This window comes from Toxotes jaculatrix, chromosome 22 (assembly GCF_017976425.1).
Source record: "Toxotes jaculatrix isolate fToxJac2 chromosome 22, fToxJac2.pri, whole genome shotgun sequence".
In the NCBI taxonomy this organism is placed as follows: Eukaryota; Metazoa; Chordata; class Actinopteri; family Toxotidae; genus Toxotes; species Toxotes jaculatrix.
The window spans coordinates 6,068,323-6,084,727 of NC_054415.1; the positions used below are offsets into that span (position 1 = coordinate 6,068,323).

The 16,405-nt window shown below is 38.6% G+C and overlaps 2 protein-coding genes across 2 annotated transcripts in view; one reads left to right on the forward strand and one right to left on the reverse strand.

The window, feature by feature from the left end:
- snd1 (staphylococcal nuclease and tudor domain containing 1) overlaps nucleotides 1–6,314 on the reverse strand; it is a 159,209-nt gene extending 152,895 nt beyond the window's left edge. Inside the window, exons 1-4 of the mRNA XM_041030143.1 lie at nucleotides 6,132–6,314; nucleotides 3,355–3,504; nucleotides 2,504–2,624; nucleotides 1,931–2,012 (exon numbers count right to left, since the gene is read on the reverse strand). Coding sequence (XP_040886077.1) covers nucleotides 1,931–2,012; nucleotides 2,504–2,624; nucleotides 3,355–3,504; nucleotides 6,132–6,206 — 428 coding nt within the window. The 5' untranslated portion in view covers nucleotides 6,207–6,314. The remainder of the gene's footprint in view (nucleotides 1–1,930; nucleotides 2,013–2,503; nucleotides 2,625–3,354; nucleotides 3,505–6,131) is intronic.
- A 3,855-nt stretch (nucleotides 6,315–10,169) lies between these two features.
- On the forward strand, nucleotides 10,170–13,434 carry LOC121176349 (paired box protein Pax-4-like). Its single transcript, XM_041030394.1, has 10 exons — nucleotides 10,170–10,203; nucleotides 10,402–10,532; nucleotides 10,719–10,934; nucleotides 11,034–11,124; nucleotides 11,410–11,550; nucleotides 11,672–11,754; nucleotides 11,836–11,899; nucleotides 12,094–12,161; nucleotides 12,454–12,559; nucleotides 12,743–13,434. The coding sequence occupies exons 1-10, from the start codon at nucleotides 10,170–10,172 to the stop codon at nucleotides 13,042–13,044; spliced, it is 1,236 nt and encodes a 411-aa protein (XP_040886328.1). The 3' UTR covers nucleotides 13,045–13,434.
- Nucleotides 13,435–16,405: the final 2,971 nt, after the last annotated feature.

A 16,405-nucleotide genomic window follows, 5' to 3' on the forward strand; every position in this document is an offset into this window, starting at 1 on the left:
GTTAAAATGAAATTAAATAATTTTGTAATATTTAAGTTTACAAATAATAACAATTTGGATTATATTGAGCAAAAAAAGTCCCATACAGTGTCACCAATAAGTGCAAGGAACACAACTAACCACTAAACAACCATTTTGAAAGCTCTGTGACTGCCTGGAGGTAAACCATATTCATGTTTTCTGGAATTGCACTTAACCAAAGTCTACAGACATTATGTGATCTTCTATTCCAGACAAAAGTGCTGTGTTGTATTTAGGGAACGTTGAGGAGCTTATACAAGGAGGAAAAACATAAATGACAAAAACTTCTGTCTGTAGGCAGCAAATTAAAAAAAAAAAAAAAAACTGACAGCAAAATTGTCGTAAAGTTGATTCTTCAGTGAAATAGCAAAAGCTTGATAGTGTTCAGGAAACCCAATAAAAAATTAAACACTAAAAGAAATTCCACGCTGGTGTATCTGCACAGTGAGGTTACTTAGAATCAATACTCCGTCTCAAAGTGGCACTTCAAGGTGAATTAATCTCCTCAAAACTGGATACATGCCACTACACTAAATGCCACTTATGTGCAAAAAGGTGTGCACTATATTCAGAGCACACTATTGTTACATATTTCATTACTTAGCTGAAATCAAACATCAAATTACAATCCATGCAAGTGTTGTGGCCCAATCACCTAACATAATAAATATGGATACACACAGAAATCTGCAACGCAGAATACATAAATGGTTTGTTGTGTGTGAGCGAGTTACTGTGCATTCCTCTTTGTTCTATTAGCCAACAGAAACCAGCCCAGGAAGAACTGCGCCTCAGTCTGCTCTGGTCCTTAAATTTATCATTTGGCTGACTGTTTTCCCAAGTCGCAGGCAGCTCCTGAGCACATGTTTAACTGCACTGTCCGAAGCCATCACTGTTATCATCACCCTCATAATTATCATCACATTATAGTTGGTGTGATCAGCATAGCCAGTCACGAGGGGTAATGATATTAGAGGCTTGAGAATTGAGGGAAAAACTAAGGCCTAAAGTCCTCACTGAGTAATGGGCCTCCCCTTTGGCCAAATGATGCCCGCTTACACTTAAAGCATCATTTACATTAGTGCTTGTTCTGGGCCATTGCACAGAATGTTTGAAATGGGTCATTAGTGGCAAAATATTCACATCATCTCTGTTCATGTTGGAAGATACAAATGCAGCAGCATGAGTCAAATTGCTTGTAATGTGTGTAATGTGCAAATACTGCCACTGGGGGGGATATACAGTACTTTGTCATAAAGCGCGGGGTGTATTTTGGGGATTGCTGCTTAAGGGCAATGTGGCAGAAAAGGGCTTCAGAGGGACATTGTTTTAGCAGCAGGGTAATACTGCCACCATCTGGGATACCATGGTTTTATCTCACTTCTCTGCAGTCTACCAGTTGATGACTTATTCCACCACAGATTCACCAGTGTTGTACCGCTATAGGTTTTAGCAAGCAGAAGATTACTACATGTTGCCAACATCAGATTCCTCCTCATTCTGTGAAACAAAGTAAAGGCCAAAACCAGCTCTGAGGTCCAAAATTACTTCAACCACGTTGAATGAGCAAACAGTTTTGGAGGGAAACCATTTAATATCAGTGCCATGCATAATAACACACCTGAGGTCAGTCATGCCAACATATTTGATTCTCCAATTATATCAAACATCAAACAGTAAATACCACAGAATCTGATTCATAACAATAAGATAGTTCCCAAGAGAAACTATGATATTTGCTATAGTCACATATTGCCTGGGATACTGAATAAAAACATATTTTAAAATTATATGAGTATCAACCACTTAGAGCTGCCCAGGTGTACTGTCCTTCAGTTAGAATAGAAAGAACTCATGTCAACAAACAAATAGTAGTAGAGTGCAGGTAGCATAGAAGCAAACATCTTACTTGTTCCCTCTGATTCCTTCCCTACGGACTGTGGCGAGGCCCTCGTTCACCAAAGACTCAGCAATGTTCTCGCCTGTTGTGTCTAAAATGAAAGGAAGAAAAAATACTCATCATTTATTTATTTTTTTAAACAACAGTACGATTGGAATTGCACTGCTTTTAGTTCAGGTCAGGTAACTTGACTGGAGAGGAGCCACTCATAAGAGGAACATTTAACCACACAAAAATAACTTTTTGCAAACAATTCTCAATTAAATGTTACCTGCAGATAATAAGTTAGCATCAGGTACCACTTCCCTGAAAAATACTCAACAGTACAATAGTCAAGTATTGAAAAAACAGGGTATTTAACACAAATTCTAATGCTATGTTTCAAAGTATTTTGATTAATAATAGTCACATAACTGTCTGACATATGATTTCCATTACAAGTATGCTGAATTCAGTGTAACATACCACTGAAAAATAAAGGGCAAAGGTACAATTATGGAATGTGTATTTTTCCACAAACCATGATGGATGTGGACATTGTTCAGGGCCAGTTTGTGAGTTAAGAAGTGTCAGTGCACTCACCTTTACCCAGATACACCATGCCGTACTCCCTGCCCAGAGCAGTCTTGATTTCCACAGTGAAGCAAACTTCTTTGCCGATTAGCTTCTTCCGCAGGAACTCTCTGGCTTGAAAGGCCCATGGCTGAAATACAGACAGGAATATCAGTGTACACTCCATATGGTGATCTGATTAAAACATAATCACAAACATCCAATTAATCAGTATTTTGATTCATCACTAGCAGAAGCATTAAACAACTAGCAGAGACATACTACTGCAAAGACAAATGTTATCCTCCATTTTAAATAAAATGTGTGTTGTATTATTTTCTGACAAAATAACAGTATGACCACATTTGAAGGCCCACACTGGTAGTTAAGGTTCATTTGGCCTCTTCACAGACAACAGACACATGGAATAGTCCACTGTAATGAGTGGAGTGAAAATAGTACCACTAAAGGCAATAATTAGTACATTAGTAGCATCCCATGAATAAACTGATGGACTTCAAGTTTTCAAACGCGTGATAAGAAAATGTCAAATTACAACACTGGTATCTTAAAATCTGGAGTTCAATTGAGTATTGACATGTTTATCTTTAGGCTACATCATCATTTATTAAAAAACAGCATGGTCTGAATATCAATTCATTCATCATTACTGTACAACTACTCAATCAAAATGAGGATAGCAAAGTCCTGTGATAAAAATTTCAAAGCCAAATGTTCCCCCCACTGTAAGATGCACAAATCAGCATTCACCCCCAAATTGGAATATCATAGTCTGCGCTGTGGGGCTACTTAGCAGGACCTTGTTCTGCCTTTGCCAAAAATACACAAATATAAACAAACACAAACACAATGAGACTCACCTCATCAGGGGTGTCCTTGGTGTCGGGCTGACCCTGAGCTGCTCGGCGGGCCATGGCCCCAGCTCGGATATTACTGAGATTAATCTGACGCTCCGGGGGTGGACCACCTCGAGGTTGGCCCCGAACAATGATGGCAGAGCCCGACAAGACCTGGAGAGATAACAATAAGACTATCATTTCAAGAAGAAACAGTCAACAGTTCTAGTACTGGCCATTCAGCAAATGCAGATGATATTTTTAAGCACTCTCTCTTCTTGTTTCTTAAAATCTATTCATCACAAAAAAAGATAATGCCATTCACAGACCACAGACATCAGGAAAAAACACTAGACCACAACGCTTCAGTGACGTGTTGAACGAAGAAATCAGTGGTAGCTTTCAGTTTCCATTTCCTCTCAGACAATACGTACACTCTGACACATTGAGTAAACCATTATATTTGTTTTTAGGTTGTGGGAAGTGTCATTCTGATGAAGCACTATGGGAAGGCCATGCTAGATTAATTTGAAACTGGTCTAACATAAACAAGTACAGCAGGTAAGCAAATAAGGAAATTAACAACTTAAGCAGTGAATTACATCTGAGCTCATGAGTTAAGCCTGCTGCGTGGATGCTAAACTATTGCCAGTTGACAAAATAGCAGCAGCTTTAAATGAGCAAAGTCTTAAAAGATGTAACAGAAGCCTGCACAAGTATTACAGCTGTAGAGTTGGAAAGCAACTTCGCACTACACGTTGCCATGGTGACAGTCTGTCATTCAAACGCAAGGTGAGATCACGCCATCTGATAACGTAGCTAAATACAAAAAAAGATAACCTACTCTTGGGTTTGACAACCATGGCATTTACACGAATCTGAGCAAACACCTTTTATCTGCGGACTCTCCAGTGTGTCTGTAGGGAGCATCACTGGGGGCTGTTGATCTAAGATGTGGGCAAGATAAACTCTTCCATCAAATGACCACTGATTCCCACTAACTGGCTCAGTCCCTCCAAATATAGGCTATGCAGAAGTGCTGTTGTAATTTTTACAGACCAACCAGCTATGGGGAAAAAAGAGGCAAAGAGCACTATCCCTCTTTCTCTGTTTACAAAATGGCCAAGTTCCACTTGGAATGTACTGCATGGCTTTGCTTGACTCCATGTTCACTTTTCTCAAAGAATAGCACTAACTGTACTTAATGATGTTCTACTAGTTTACTGTGTGCATAAAATATTACTGTGTGCATACAGCTATAATTATCTCTTCACAAAACCTTCAATTCCTTTGGTAATAAACCCACAAGAGTGTAACCTACTCGCACATGTCCTTCTCCAGGGAGGACACCAATGACTACCTGTTTACAGCAGTTACCACGGTTCTAAAAACAGCCCTTCTGCAAATGCCTGGAGACAAGAGTAATTACGTGTTGAACATGCTCTCTATGATAAAGTATATGCTGGGGAGGAGGATGAGAGCCACAGGATAACTGTGAGTTCATATCAGCGTGTTCCAGTTTGTTAATAATATTTATGTCAATGCCACTAATGCCATTAATCTAATCAATTCCCAGCAAATTTTGATGGTAAAATCAACATTTGAAATATGATTATTGATACTGAAGCTACAAGAGCAAGGAAACATTACTGTTCCAGTGGAGCTTCATGGTGGCTGGAAGAATACTGTGGATCTACTGAGAACTTTCTATAGGTCAAACTACTACCAAACTATGCAAAGCCATACTATGAGAAAATCTGTTAACTTTATCTGGATGAGTAAAGGTTAACTTGTCTTTAGAACAAAGGGTCTGGCCTAGCCTAAAGAAAAACGGTTAAGTAACATATGGATGAACAGAGACTCCACACAACCAAGATGAATGGGAGATTAGAGGGGGGCAAGAAAGTTGTAGCTACGTGTCAGTTTCCTGTGGTCGGTTTTATCCAGCACACTAAGGAAATGCCCTGACTGTAACTAAACACATTAACCAGCTCGACCATTATAGAGTAAAATCCCAGATTACCTAATGTTAATGACCGGTGCTTTAACCGCTGAAATAAGACACAGCAGCACTTATGGAAAACTGAGAGGGACAAAATGAAACGGTGTTAGCTTGCACGCTAGTTGGCTAAGTACTAATTTACATGTGGTCAGTAAGATAAATGAATTCAGTTTGTGTAAACGATGCCAACCCCGTGTTTAGCAACACCACAGACCACAAACTCTGTTCATATAAGTTAACATTTGCTGGACAGTAAACGCTAGTTAGCGAGCAGCTAACAGTCGTTAGCTGGGAAACTAAACATCTGTTAACGTTACAGCTAACAAGCTACTAAGTGGCATTAATGTCCTGTCGGCTTGGATAATTGTAAATGTTACTCTTATTTGTCTCAACATAACGAACTTTTGAGAGCTTAATATATGTTAATACACTTCACATTCCCTGCGAAATGGTTAGTTTAAGTTGCTTATAGCTAACTACCAAGATAGCAAACATGTGCTAATGTCAATTGGGTTCAGCTGATATGCAAGCTAGCAAATTTAGTAGCAAACCAGCTAACTAATGTTAGCTGACATGCTGCTGTAGCCAGGTGAAAATGTTACTGACAGTTGTTAGTGACATAATGCCAGCACCTGCATCCAACAATTAATGATATTTATATTGTCAAATAAGTTCAGTTAAAGTTGTGTGCCAACCAACAGTTAGTTTAGCCTTCATTACCCCCTGGCTCACTAAGCTAACTAGCTACATCCCTTGACTAACCGAGTGAGCTCACATATTCATATGTTAGAATTCATACCATTTTCACAATTCCTCTTTGCAGAGGAGCAGTCGGAGCGGGGGCTGTCTGAGATGGTGCCGAAACAGATGCCATGTCCACCGGTTTTAGATATAACGCCGTTAAGGGGTGACCAGGTAAGGGAGCTGGGACTCTGAAGTGAGTGACTGTTCTACTGAAAGCCAAGAGAAAAAGGATGAACGCCGATCAACACACACGTTATACCGGAAACACACTTTGCCATGCATATACACACGTTTAATCCTTTCCGGGTCTGAGGACCAGAATGAATGGGTGCGAATGGAGCAGCTTCACGACCGCGTAGACAAATTGAAATAAACTCTTCCGGGGCAAGAGGTGCGACACGTCAGCATAGTGTTAACCAAGCTAACGCTGCCTTCAAGGTGTGTCGGAAAAGTTTGATCTTCGATCAGAGCTTCACAGTACAGAAATGAATTGCATCCACAACAGAAAAAAATGACGCGTTGTATCTTAACTATGACTTACTAGCTCACAATTACGAGATAAAATAGACTACTAGGGCAGTAAATGGAGCGCTACAGAACTTGCCTGACAATCAACAGGTTTTTAAGATTTCTTTAGGGTCAAATTAATTACGTGGTAGTTGTCAGTATATCCAATGGTACAGAACCAAAAAAGAACTATTAATAGTTAATTCGGTGTAACTCATAATGACTACTATGAACTGTATGTTTGTGAGAGAGAGAGACAGAAAGAGCGGCAATGAAAGAGACTGTATACACATGATCAAAAGAAACAAAAATGCAGATGAACAATATTTCAAAGACTCCAGATTACTTTCTTCTTGAATTTGTCCATGTGATATAAAGCTTGGCATACTTTCATAGAGGCATCAGCTAAGGGTCAAAAGTTGATTAGGTGCCTGGAATATACAGCAACTGAGAGTACACTTTTGAGAGTGACAAATTAAAGGAAAATAAAATATAAAGTGTCTCAGTGAGGTGTTGAGCCATCACAAGCTGCCAGAATATCTTCAAAGCTCTTTGGCATAGATCTAATTCAGTCCAAAATCGGCCACTGGTGTTTCATTTCCTGTAGGTCAATTCATATATTTAACATAGATCTATCAAAGTTTTATTGTTACAAAACTCTTCGGGTAAATCTGTAATTATCAGGTTCCCTGTCTAGTTGAACAGCAGGTAAGGGAAAATTTGGAATTGCTAGAAAATCTTTAATGTATTTTTGGTGATTATTACTACCATTAGCCAAGAAACGTACACACTCCTTGGCTAATGTGCATCAAAGAACCACACTGTAGGTTCAGGGAAGGCGCACTGGATGTTTCTTTTACCACTGGGACGTTATAATTAAGAAAACAGACATACGCTTTATCCACTTGGACACGCCTTTCTGTTAAAGCGTGTTGCGCAAACTTTGCGAAAAGAAACATTGTTATAGACTAAATCTTTCTCGCCAACAAACCTAACGATACTTGGGAAAGCAAGAATATCAGTGGCGTATTTGGCTTTTGGTGTCATTTAGCTTGTTTGATATTTTTCTGCGTGCTTGAGCATCAGGACTCAGCAAATACTAAGCGCAAATGAGGATTTACACAAATCCCCATTTAAAACCAGTTAAAGGAATGAAAAGCAAGATGAAGAGGAATGATCTCCGCCCGTGGGCACCCCACTTCACCTGTGTTATAAGAAGATCTACCAGTAGCCTTAAGGTCACATCCTTTTACGTGTTTCAATAAAGCTTTTAAGACACAGTTAAAATTAAATGGCAGTTTAAGACAGACGCTTTATATGCTGTAGTTTACCGCTGAAATCGGCACATTTGGCCCTTGTCATGACAATGGACAGGTGGGAAGTCTATTAATAATAAAAGATTAATACACTCTCCTGCGTTAACGGGATAGAAAAAAAAATCCCTAAAGTAAAAATCAGAAGCACGGGCTTTACACGAATCTCTTTCCTGTCTCATAAACGGAAGGAGAAAACTGTTAGTCAAGCGAACATGGAGGCAGCTCCGTTGCGCACAAGGCAGCTCGGTGCGCTATGGAGAGGTTTTGGTAACCTTTTTACGCGGCTGAATTATTTACATTTTTCAACACTTCAGGACACAGTGAAGCACGGATATACGTGTTTTATACACAAGACAAACACATAGGACGTGTAATTACAATGTATACTTGTTCTGTGCATTGATTTAAGCACTGAAACTCCCGCCCCTTCCTTTGGCGAGCCCAGATTAAAATTTACGCACCACGAATATGTGGTGCTGTCTTAACAACACAACCTACGTACTTTAATCAGCCTCGTTTGGCACACACTGTGCGTGCAATAAAGTACTATAAATCAATGACCACATCAACTCCCCGGTAATAAATAAAAAGGCTCGCCTTATTTGTCCTTTGTCTCGGTTGGCAAGGAGATGATGGTGTCCAAAAATGGCTGTCCTCAATCTAACCTGGCTGATTGTACACAGAGAGTATTATTGTCCTCTAACTCATGGTTAATGTATAATTTGGGCCATATGGCATTTTAAAATGTGAGCCTTTATTTCGGTGGCACTTCGATCTGTGTGGACCTAACTAATGATATTCAATTAGTCATTAAACAGACCAAAAGACGAGCCTTGTGTGGGTTTTCACATAGGCTAATATTTGCTCGTCAAATATTTCCCTTTGAAACGTTTACAACGCATTTTTATCTGCTGGCTGCCCAAGGAACATCTGTGAGGGTTATTTTAACCTCCCTCTTATGGATAGACGAGGTCCCCCAATTGGCCCTTTCCTTGCGCCCATATACGAGTCTATTTGTTCACGTTTTGAAAGAAAATGTAATAAAGAGAGACTGCGTGATGGATTTATGATTTATCAAAAGCACTTTACCATATGGCAGTCGTCATTGGAGCAGATTTCCAAATGTTTGTTTTATGAAAGGAGACCAGAGATCCTTTTAATCTGAGCCACTTAACCTGGGAAAGGATGCTCAAGTCACGTGACCACAAGGCCCCCCTAAAGGATGGGAAACATACCAGTGTTGATTATTTAGGTGCTTTGAAAGATGGAATTTTTACTTTAATTATACCAGCATAACATGCACCGATGCAGAAAGTTTGAAGGCTGGATTGTGCTGCGCTGAAAAACTGAGTTTGTCTGATTGAGAGTGTAGACAGTCACTGCGCAAAAGGAAACCGGCCTGAATTCCCAAACGCCAATCTTACGGTGCTGATTTGCTGATTACAACAATACAGAGATATGCTTTAATTAAAAGTACGAGCTATTAGAAGTCAGAAGTGGAGATATTTGTTTATGGCACTGAGGAAATGTGCTGCAGCCAAGAAATCTGGTAACCTCTGGTCAGATGCAGTCAATTCAGTTTCTGGTTCAGCAAAGCTCCGTCTAAATGTGTTTACCATATCACCAAAACAAGACGGTGCAAAGATGATGATGTAATTTCTTGTTAAGTGATATCCGGTTTGACTTAGTTTACCGAGCAACTGCGTCTCAGAGAGCAGAGTTTTGTGACTCATATTTTATTGTTGATATTATATTATATTATTTTATTGAATATTTTAAGTGCATAATATCGAGGCTAAGATCAGTGTTGGACTTACTCAGGCTGAATAACACTCAGTATTGCTGGAGCAGTCTTTGGAGGAATCTTCTCCACTGGACAGTTGTTTTTGAAAATTCCTGAAACAAAAAAAATACAAGTGGAATTAAAACAGGAATATTGTTTTATATCTTTTAAAAAGACATTGTGGCAGCACAAACTTACTAACTTGAATCCAATTTTAGGTTTATAATGCCCACATTCAGTTCCAGGCAATGTTGACATTTCTGGTAACAGACAACCACGTCATGTTGAGGTCTGCGGGTCTATAAATTTCTGCTGAAGGGCGTGATTCCTCTCATTGTCATTCACCAGAGGTACGTGGACTTTTAGTGGGACGATTTTCGCAGCAGTCCATCAGCTTTTCTCACCGCAGTCTGGGGACGTTTTTTTCTGGGATCTTCATCACATTAAAATTTTTGTGTTTCATCTTCAAGGCTGTGAGTCAGCGGAGATGTGCGGAACAAACACTGATCTGCAAAATAAAGGTTACTTTTACGCTTCTTTTACGCGCTTTAAGGCTATTACTAGATTTAAAAACCAATTAAACCACCTGCTGAGACTTTCTTTTGCAGTAAGCAGAGATTAGATATGAACGACAGTATTTGCCATTTTAGAAGGCAATTTATACAGTAAATGAGCCATTTAAAGACAAATTTAAACAGTATGGACTGTGTTATGATAAGGTGGTGGGCGTGTCAACCAGCTTGGAGGGACGTTTCTGAACGGCAGACCTCTCCCAGAATCAATGAGGAGGAAAATGATTGAACTGGCCTCGGAGGGAGTCCGTCCAAGTCAAATATCCAGGATACTTCGGGTACGCAAAACCCTTTTTTTGTGGCAAAGTTGCACAAATAATCACATTTAGGCTTTAAAGGGAATCTAATTTTAGTTAAAGTAGTTTTCCACAATGTCTTGCTTGGTAGTTATACTGCTGGATCAGGTTCAGTTAATTAAAACACCAGTGGGTCATGTTGATATAACAAAATGGAAACCACTGCAGGTATCCAATGGGTGCGTGAGTAAGATCCTGAGCCGGTACCGCCGCACAGGACTCCTAGAGCCCAAGACCATTGGAGGGAGCCGACCTCGACTTCTCACCCCTGGTGTCATCTCCACTATAATCCAGTGCAAAAGGGAAAACCCAAATATTTTCGCTTGGGAAATTCGGAAACGGCTGGCAGCAGCCCGACTGTGCAAAGTCTCAAAAGTTCCCAGTGTAAGTGAAATTGAGCAAATACGTTAGTTTTAATGCAAGTGAAAAAATGTTTCAGAAATGGATTATTATATATTTCTTTTCCATAATGTGTTCTGTAAGGTGTCATCTATAAATCGGATTTTAAGAAAGATCCATTTGGACCACGGACCGATGTGCATGGAGATCAGTGCGCACATCAGAACTGAACAGGGTGAGTCACCTGAGGTCACTGGAAATACTGAGAATAAGAGAAAGAGTGGAGGAACTAGAAACTTCAACAGATGGCTGTTTTAAGGAGCATAATTACTAGTACACCAGGACAAAACGCATCATTTCCCAAATAACCTAATCTGATTAATCTAGTTTATAAATTAAGCCTATTTATTTTCCACATAAATACACATCACACATCACACTTTGAGTGAACTAACAAACAGAGAGATGAAAGCACATAACATTTCCTAATCTGTAGTGTGTGTGCGTGTGTCGTGCACAGATTTTGCTTCTATGATGCATGAAGAAGTGAATCAGAAAGAGATGTCTGAGACAGTGTGCAGCAATGACCAGAAACCTAAAGGTGCTCAGCACCGAAACCGCACCACCTTCACCCCAGAGCAGAGCAGAGCACTTGAGCAAGGTAACTTAAAATCTTTGGAAGTCTATGCATGTGCCAAACTAACACAATACTGCATTTTTACATTTGAAAAACTGAGTTAATAAAGCCCCTAAAACATATATTTTTCTATCTCTGGAATCAGAGTTTTCTCACAGCCAGTATGCAGACATGTACATGAGAGAGAAACTGTCCACCAAAATAAAACTTCCTGAGGACACTATTAAGGTAGACTCATAATTTCTAGCATCAAAATATTCATATAGAGTCACAGCTTCTACTCTTCATGTAACTGTCTCTCTCTCAAAGGTCTGGTTTTCAAACAGACGGGCTAAATGGAGGAGGGAAACCAAACAAAGGAGTAGCACACAGAGTAAGTGTGTGTGTACATGTACTTATTATATTTAAGTGTGCATGGCAAGGAATAGAGAGAGTATATGTGATACTATCATTAGCAGCCATAACAAAATGAATTGAACAGAACAGTCATGGAAAAGTCCTTCAGCACATTTTAAATTCACGCCTCACCATTATTTGACAAGATGCATTTCTCCTTAACAGCTGGAGACCTTCAAAAGCAAAGAGATTTTGTTCCTGTGAATACAACAGTGCCACACAGCTTCACACCTCAGCAGGTAAAGTGTAAATTAATACTTTGTGAGACAAACTTTAAAGCGCCTGTTAACTTAATTTCTGAGGCACCCTCTTTCTCTGAGTGATGGGGTCATACATGCACACATTGTTCTGTTTCCTGCCAAAGTTAGAATAGTTTTCATTGTTTCACATGAGAAATTAGCAGTTTATTTTATTTTATTTATCTATTTGCATCATTTGGAACTTGTCATGAATATTTAATGTCAATAAGCAAGACTTAGTAATAATAAAATGACCAATACGATTTAAAAAAATGTTTGTGTTGATATGAAGGCAACAGGAGCATCAAGAGTCTACTGTCAAAACTCAGATGCCTTCTCTTCATACAACACAGTTGCCAGGAAATTGCAAAATGGCTTCATTTTCCCAACGGAAACAGGTAACACCCTATAAAAATTGGTTTTATCAAATCAGTTCAGTGCAGTTGTCTCTGTAGCATTTGATTATTTGAACTCTAAAATGCTTAAACATTACAAACAGTTGGCTCTTAAGAACATTTTTGAGTGTAATTCTTTGAAGTTTTAACTACTAACCAATTTCATTCCATTAATCTGATGTACAGGTATCCGAAGTCTGACATCCATCTCAATGCCACCCTCATTCCTCCATCAGTCAAATAACATGATGACCCAGAAAGTAGACAAGACTCCGCTGGCTCTCCACACAGACAGATTCACTCTCCCATTGGTTCACCATCCCACAGACACAATAACATCCCTCCCTTTGACAACTGAGACAATGAGAACAGAGTGCCCTGTGACTCAGTGCTGGAACCAGCAGGGAATTCCTTTTTCTTGGAGCCAGTTTCAAACAGATGAGAGGTTTCTGTTTGCCCAGCAGCCCTGGGATGTGAATCCACACTAGTACCTGGACTAAATGTGAGACCACATTTCTGACATTAAAGAGTATGTTTGGTGTTCAGGGATCATAATGCGGGTTCCTTTGATCACTAAAACTTTTTTTTTTTGGGTGCTGTTCAGTCTGGGCTTCAGGGACACATTCTGGCCAGCAGAGGGCGACAAAGGACTGAGGTTGCAACCTTCCTCACACTACTCATTATGGTTATCATTATTATTTTTTAAATGCACTGCAGCTTCACTTATCACCTTTCTGTCTGAATCTGTACTCTTGAAATGCCATTAACAAGGTAAAAGGATCTATAGAAGTTAATGTCCTAAGTTTTATTCTAAAGTTCTTGTCGTTTTCTTTGATTGGTTACATCAGCAAACCCAATGCATGTTAAATCAATCCACAAAACTGACTTGTAAAGAAAACAAAGTTAATGCAGCTCTGTAACACATGAAGTGCTGAATGAAGCTGGGCAGATAAAGTGGTAATAAACGTTTTTTAGAAGTGATGATTGGTTTTACTGATGTGAATTTCCAGGAAGTTAGGTTTTATGTTCCAAGGTGTGATTAAGCCAATAAACACAGATTCTGTTAGATTTAGTTGTAATGGATAATATTAAAATAGAAATTATGTAGATATTTGAGCATAACTTTAACTGGTTGCTCTACAGTATATCTAGTCAGTGATATACTATGATTGTAACATAGATCATAGCTCCATGGATCATTTAAGGTTACCACTATAATAATATATGGATGTTATCTCTTTTATAGTCTTGGGCTTGCTGTTTGTTTAAGTGCAGAAGGCGGCTCAGGCACTCTTCCAAGATTTCTTTCCAACGATGGCCAGTGGGAAAATCTATAAAAGTATAGCTTCAAAAAGTCTAAACATGATCTGATATCTGCTCCGCTCGGTATCAGTTTTTATGACTGCAACAGGGCAGAGGCATTGAATTCCTTTATATCCCTTTACTACAGAGAAGAGACAGTAAGGCTCTGAGTTTTTTGATAATTGGTCACTGGGGGAAAAGCTGGGATCAGAAGGCAAACAGCTTGGTCAGCAGCGTGGAAGTAGCCTACTGGTAAAATGACCTGTTGGAATTTAACACTGCGAAGCCAGACAGGTAAATTACACCTCCCTATCACAGTGTGTGTTTGTGTTGTGATTTCTGCTGCTATGCAAAATCCTTTATGAGCCGTCTGAATTGCTGTTGTTACATTAATGACACAGAAATATGATTTTCTCTATCCTACATAACTTGAGGCCAACTTTAGTATCACTGATAGTGGTCAGGAACTGTGGTGGAAAATTACAAAAAGTACATTTATTCAAGTTCTGTAGTTATAGTCTTCTAGTACTTGTATTCTACTTGATTATTTCTATTTTGTGCAACTTTCTGTTCTTTCACAGGCAAATGTTTTAAGATTCTACTCCACTACAGTTATTTGCTTTACAGATTAGGATTTTACTTAAAAAAATCCCATGATTAGTTTATAAAATACAATCAGTTTTTATATAGACTCTATCCATTGTAAACTGGTTCCCAGCCTTTTTGGTTTTAACCCCTTACCAAAAAAAAAAAAAAACAGTGACTCTTTGGGGCCACTGGTCATGTTTCAGTGAGCTGTTGCCAGTAAAGTTATCTAATATTTCAAGTGATTAGAAAAATATTTCAAAAATTTGATTTGTCTAGCAGAACTTTGTTTTTTCCTCTTTTAGAATAATCATCTCACGACCCTTCAGATTTATCTTGTGGCCCTTTGGAGGGGCAGGACCCCTGATTTGAGGATGACTGGACTAAACTGGTTCCACATTGTCCAACTACAACAAAAAACTGCTGCTTAAGCATTGACGCATCAGCATTAAGAATGTAACATGTCACTCACAAGGGCAATTTTTCTGAGGAGAACTTTTAAATCTTTAGGGACATTCTGCTGATCACATCTCTGTACTTGACTTGTAATGGAGTATTTCTGCATGGTTGTATTGCTTCTTCTTAAGACAAGTATCTGAGTACTTCTTCAACCACTGTTCATCAAAAACTCTGTCAACAAAATGACACAAAACAGTTCTTACCTCAATATTATAATGTGACACAAACATTAATCTTACATTTGGAGCATTATCTTATCTAATATTGAGCAACCAGAAGTTTCAGAGTTGCTGAAAAGCTTATCCAAGTTCAGCCATATATCACTTAAGTCTGGGATGTCCAAATGTTTCCTAAGACATGTTATTCTTCTTCTTCAGTGGTTGTATGGATGACCTCTGTTTCTTTCAACCACTTAGGAATATTTATCATGCACTAGAATTTGCTGCTCTGAGTGATATAGGGAGTAAACTGCCAAAAACTAAGTAAACAGATTTTGAGTTTGTTGCTGGAATATTCTTTACAATGTATTATTACACAGGGGGAAATGTCAAGAGAAAGGAAGATAGTTACGGGATAAAGCTAAATGCGATGTCAAGTTGTTTATTAAAATAGGAATAATACAAAGGCTACAAAATTCAGAAAAGGTCATCGATATAAAAAAAACCTCACTAACACAAAATAGCAGCTGTTATATTTAAAGTTTATACAAATATATAAACAGAAGGATCATGAAGTAAAAATACTTAAGTAGGATATTTACAAAAATTACAAAGTGTAATTTACAGAATGCACGAGGCTATTTACATAAAGGTAAATTAAATAACAGTTACAGCTCCATAAGAGCATGTTTGACAAGAAAACGGATCAATTTACAACACAGTTATATGATCTGCCACATAACTAAGAATATTTGGCCTTTGGTTTCACCTATTTAATCGGTCGGTCACCTTAAATGAAGCTTCCTTCCTTTAAATTGCTGCTTCATAGTCTTTTGCCTTGGCTGTAACCTGTGCAAGGCTATTTAAGGATAGTTAAGTATTGTATGTACCATTTTCCATGTGATATTCAGAACAGTCATCTTGTAGCTGAGAATAGAAATCCATTCTTTAATTCTTTAGTAATAGCCACACAAACACAACATCATTAAAATACACTGCTGTCAATGAATGAGAATCACGGGGCCACTGGGGCGTAATTTAGGCCATGTAGGGCTGTAATGGCTATCTGTGATCATTTACTTGCTCAAAAGTGGCCAACGAGAAGCCAAGGATTTCATATCATCTGTAGTGGTTTGTTCCTTATTAACTAGGCTTCATTTCAGCTAAAACGTTTGTGCCTGAACTTATAATTTTTCTTCATTTCTTAAATACAAAATTGTAAATAAAAACTTTTGCACATCTTTGACTTTTTTTTTTCATGTTTGTGTGTATATGCATGTCCATATTCAACTTTCACTTCCTTGTTAAATGCCCTCTCCAAATGAAAAAAGGATTCAAATTTACC